The sequence below is a fragment of the Hyla sarda genome, chromosome 1, assembly GCF_029499605.1.
Source record: "Hyla sarda isolate aHylSar1 chromosome 1, aHylSar1.hap1, whole genome shotgun sequence".
Classification (NCBI taxonomy): domain Eukaryota; kingdom Metazoa; phylum Chordata; class Amphibia; order Anura; family Hylidae; genus Hyla; species Hyla sarda.
Genome location: NC_079189.1, coordinates 37,882,179 through 37,887,986, shown reverse-complemented (window position 1 = coordinate 37,887,986; position 5,808 = coordinate 37,882,179). Strand labels below are relative to the sequence as shown.

The following is a 5,808-nucleotide window of genomic DNA, read 5'->3' as shown; positions in this document are numbered from 1 at the left end:
AATAGTGGATTATAAAAGAAGGCAGACGGCGTTTGTGAATTAGCCTTAGCCTCATTACCCTTGACAAAGCTGATTTGTCAGCGAAACATCGAGAGGCTAGTAGGTACATGTTTTAATACAGTACATCTAAAGGTGGCATACTAATAAGAATGGGGACTCAGCACCAGGTGCAATCGTGTGTGTTACTAGAAGCACACAGACTATAAGCACTGACCTGGGCTGAATAGTGCCCCCTCATAGAGAGAGTGGTACTAACTCCCCAGATCAATATCAGATTAGGGCTGCTGGAAATTTTAAAGTTTGTGTGGGGTATATTTTAACTATTAATCATAATAAAGTTACTAATTTATGGGGGTTTCTAGTAAAGGGTTTTCCCCGTGAGGGGGCAACTCCTTAAATGTTGTTAATGATTGTTTTGCCCTGCAACCTCCAGGGACATTCCTTTGATTTATGCATATGAACTTTTGTTATTGACCAAATACTTATTTTCCACCATAATTTGCAAATATATTCTTTAAAAATCAGACAATGTGATTTTATGTTTTTTTTTCTTATTATTTCTCTCATAGTTGAGGTATACCTATGATTAAAATTGCAGACCTCTCTCGTCTTTTTAAGTGGGAGAACTTGCACAATTGGTGGCTGACTAAATACTTTTTTTCCCCACTGTAAATGAGGAAGGAGGTTTTTGTACGACTCTGTATCACTGTGTTACCCGCTATACCTCTCCATACAGTAATAACCTGCTATATCATCTCCTGTCACTCCTCTGATTGTAAGAGTGAAATCTGTTCCAGATCCGAATCCAGTGAACCGGTCTGGGACTCCTGTATGTCTGTAGGTTGCACTATGGATAAGAAGCTTTGGCCGTTGTCCTGGTTTCTGTTGATACCAGTGTAAGTAACTGGTTGAGCCAAGAGTAAGACTGGAGCTGGATGTACATTTCATCACAACATCTTCTCCTGGAGACACCACAATATATTCTGGAGTCTGGGACAATACAATCTGTCCACAAGAAGCTTGAGAAACACAAAGACATCAGTGAGAAATACAATAGAATTATATGTAAGAGCAATATCTATCTATCTATCTCATATCTATTTATCTATCTCATATCTATCTATCCATCTATCTCATATCTATCTATCTATATCATATCTATCTATATCATATCTATCTATCTCATATCTATCTATTATCTATGTATCTGTCTGTCTATCTATCTATCTCATATCTATCTATCTATCTCTCTCATATCTATCTCATATCTATCTATTATCTATGTATCTGTCTGTCTATCTATCTATCTCATATCTATCTATCTATCTCATATCTATCTATCTATTTCTCTCATCACTATTTACCTTGCATAAAACAGCACAAGATACAGAACAGATGTTTCAGAGAAGTCATCCTCATGGCCGCCGTCTGTCACTGATACAGATCAGTAGGTTACAGCTCTATTTATATATGATGAAATCTATTGGGAAATAGAATATGTAAAATATGTAAATTATTTTCCTTTTTGCTTTGAGTTTTGTTGAGAATATCAGTTTATATATCCATCATAACCCACATATATGAGATTTGTATTTTTCTAGAATCCTGCCATAGATTTGGAAGAATATTGAGTATTTCTCCAGGATGTGACGTAACACAGATTACATCAGGAAATGCTGTAGGATCTTTCATGGCTCTTTGTCTTAGATGAGGTTCACAAGATGTTTTATAAACTAGAAAAAAGAGTGGTAGAGAGGCTCCTATTGACCTGTCAACCTGAGACTCGAACTGCTCAAATAACACCTATACCCACGGTGCCAAAAAAATGTGAAATAGAATACAGGGGACTCGGAGTTGTGAATATTAGGATAACGTATGTTTATTTCAGTATGTTATGTATAAAAATAGTATACTTGTGAACTGTCAACAACAGGGATTCACAGTTCACAAGTATACTAACTTTATACATTATATACTGAAATAAACATACGTTATCCTAATATTCACGACTCTGAGCCCCAATTTCTGTATTCTATGTTTTATAAACTATTGAAAGGTTTAGTTCTTATTCAATGTTTTTAGGCTGGGTTCACACATAGTATTTTAATCAGCAAATAGATTGATATATGATGTTTGATAAATAATGTTATCAGCATTATTATTCATATGAAGGGTCAAAACAGTAAAGAATTCCTATCTCTTTGTATAACAATCCTCTTCCCTTTATCCACCATTTATCTCTACAACCTCTGTCCCTTTATCCATCATGTAAATCATTGACATATTCTGATAAATCTGTGTTATGAGAAAACACATGTTTAGCTCATAGATATTGTTCCATTGGTATCACTATAATATTGCTTAGGATGATAACTATTGGCCTGTAACATAACATTACCCACCATTGGTTTACAATATAGATATGTAACAATCTCTATATTGATTTTGGGTCAAGTCCTCTGGGGAGAGGATGTTGGACCAGGTCTCTTCCTACAGCCTTTCTGGAAGTTTCTGCTTTGGTTCTCCTTGTCAATTAGAATAATACAATACAGGAATATAGGTGCACTACTGTGGTAGATGTGAACAATGACATTGGCTAATCCTCAACACTGAAATTGAGACATTACCCAGAATATCCTTATATGAAGGACATACCTGAGCCCGCACACCAACGCCAAGGTCTCTCAAGTGGCATGGGACCTAACACTAACCTACCTCTGCATCATAAGCAAAACAAGGGGCCATTTGGCAATTACAGCTGTATTAGGCCCGACTCACAGCCTGCTCCCAGGTTACCTCCAGTGTGGCTGGGCACACATACAATGGGAGGAAGGAGACAGACTATAAGCCCCACCCTAGTTGGCTGATATGGTTGTCGGCCTCACAGGTGAACCTTAATGCTGCCTTAATAGTAATCAAGGTACATTAAATGGGGAGTTTATACACCTCCAAGTATAAGATTTAAACAACAACAAAGATGTGGTCTCAAAAGGCAGGAGGTGCTCAACCCCAAATGTGGTTGGGCATATATGCTGGGGGAGCAGATCCTGCCCTTGTGGTTTGTTGCTAAGGGTAATCCTCAGCATAAAAATGCATACAATGGGGGATGCCTGCAACAGACTACAAGTGCCACAATGGCATCCTTCACCAGATAAACGGTGTGGATGTGTAACAATTAGAATAATACAATACGTCTGTGAGTCGGGCCTAATGCTGCTGTAATTGCCCACTCGCCCCTAGTTTTGCTTATCATGCACAGGTAGGTTAGTGTTAGGTCCCGTGCCACTTGAGAAACCTTGGCGTTGGTGTGCAGGCTTGTTGTTTGGTTCTCCTTGTCCTCAGCTAAGATTAGTGTGGTAACCAGGGGCAGTTCAAGGAAAGGGTCATGATAAGTGTAGTAGTCCATGTTGTAAGGGTCATGTTACTAAGTGGTTTTCATCCAATGTCCCTTTGTGTCCCCACATACATATTTTTAAAAATTAGCTGTTCCCTTGCACAAAGCCCAGGAAAAAGACTTCTAAGCCAGGGGTTTAGTGATCAAATATAAATTTTACTGAATAAAGATCTGTACAATGCATATACGTGAAACATTGCTTGCCTTGTATAGCTTTAAATACAACTTGAGAATCAGGATAAGTAGAATTCTAGTCCTTGTCCCTTTAAGATGTTGCATTGTTTGCAGACTTCGCTTTTAGCAGATGTTTTATTTTGGTGCTTTTGCACTTGTACTTGTAAATGTCTAATAGAGATGTAGACAGTTGATGTAGCTGACTATGCTGCACTAGCTTGGTGCCCTAATATCTTTAGTTAATTGCACAAGTATTCTAATGGTGGGGTGAACCATGGTTAGACAATCTGTAGAACTCTGCTCCACTTTTTGAAGAGCTTTATTATCCTTGTAGTGGGACCTTACATTAGGCGTGGATTTTGATTGTAGACAGGACTAGTGAACATGTGGCCTATTTATTGGAGGTATGCCTGACATTATCTTTACCTAGGCTCACTGTTAGAGTCTCCTCAGGAATGCTTAGAGGAGCTGAGAAGCGATCATGCTTTCTGGCCAAAAGACATACTCTAAACTCATCTAAAGAAAGAACAAGAACCACCTCTTCCCAGGCTAGGGGGTGGAGTTAAAAACCCATAAGAGGTGGTGACATACAAAGAAAATTGTTCAACCGTGAAGCCTTCTGGCAGTACACTCTGCACACCAGAATACCGCACGGTCTGAATATACGGAAGGAATTAATGTTGCATTATTAAAAAACTTTTCAGCAAGTGAACTTTCGTGAATGAAATCACAGGGTTTTTTCAGAACCAGTACACACAGTGCGATTGCTGTCAACTCTGCTGTCGGTGTAGAACACGTATAACCTTAACTGGTTGATTCAGAAAATACACCGAGCAGAATTTGACAACACAGTTTTTCCTCTGTCTCATTAAAAAAAATTTTCATGCAATAGTAAGTTTTAATAGTTACCTGTTTTTGTAAGAAGTTTTAAAGTACACGAATGGTGTTTTATACAAGTCTTCTTGAAGCTGGTGCTCCTCCCTCTTGAACTTGGTATTTAGGAGGTGAGGAACACACAGGTGGTGTGGTGATCAAGAACGCGCATGCGTTCGAAACGCGTCCATAGGAGTTGTTTGCTGACCAGGTGAAGGTGGATGGTGTGTGCTCTGTACTTTTAAAGAAAAGTGAAATAAAGGATCTACGTTTTAAGGGACTGCTGGACTACTTTTCTTCATTTACTTATAGGGGGTGGAGTTAGGACAACTTCTGAAACGATTAACTAGGAATGTTAGCTGTGGCTAGATTCTATTTTCTGCTATACAGAAAAAATTACTTCGCAAATACCATTGTTAACCCCTTCGATGCTGTAAAGTTCAGTGTAAGCATGTTAGGACAGAGACATACATGAAAATACATATGTATTGTAAAGAATTACCTGGAATACACATGTTAACGTATGAGGACTTATAATAAATTCGGACTTATAATGCATGAGGACTGATGATAGGAACATTTGGGTTGTGTCTGTGAGAAAGCAGGGAGTTCAGACAAGACTTCTTCTAGGTTCTCCTCTCTGTGGATGATGTATTGTATCTCAGATTTAAAGAATTTCTGTCACTTGACAAAACTTCTGACGTCATCCAGACTTTACATCGCACAGAGTCTCAGTTATGCGACCTGCTACAGTCGGTAGTCATAAGCCATTGAGTCATCCTGCATGTTAGATGAAGCAGTCATGATGGCCATCTTGGAAGAACTAGCAGGAGATGAGGTGCTTCTTCTTTATAAGAGTTTATCCAGGCCTTTTTGTTTTTTTTTTTGGTCCTCCTAGATGTTCCTAAAGTATCTCTGGACCTTTATTTGCTTATTTTTACTATTACAAGGCCTATGAGGATGGCATGATAGGCAGAATGACTGTACAGAGGGAGGGGACAGTAGGACCCGAGCTCCTCCCTGTAACCTGTATTATAGAGACTTATTGTAGTATTTAAACAATGACAGCTATTTTTTATGAAGGAAAGTGCTGCTTCATGAAGACAACGCTCCAGCTCGCACATCAGTTGTTGCAAATACTAAAACCAAGAAATGAAAATAGGAATTATTTTCTGCTCCTCCATATTCACCAGATTTAGCCTCATGTATCGTCAGTCTCTTTCCAAATCTCAGAAAATGACTCAGAGATTTGGGAATGATACAGAGATTTTGGGAATGATAATGGAGTCATTGATGCTGGATTTATATAGTAAAGATCATCTGGGGTCACACTGTCATGGCTTCTGCTTCCTGTATATTTGTCTATA

The 5,808-nt window shown here is 38.6% G+C and overlaps 1 gene segment (V, D, J or C); it reads right to left on the bottom strand.

The window, feature by feature from the left end:
• Positions 1-711: 711 nt before the first annotated feature.
• LOC130284322 (immunoglobulin kappa variable 3-20-like) lies at positions 712-1,475 on the bottom strand. The segment is given in 2 exon segments: positions 712-1,019; positions 1,365-1,475. Coding segments are annotated over 2 exon segments (363 nt in total).
• Between the last annotated feature and the right edge of the window lie 4,333 nt (positions 1,476-5,808).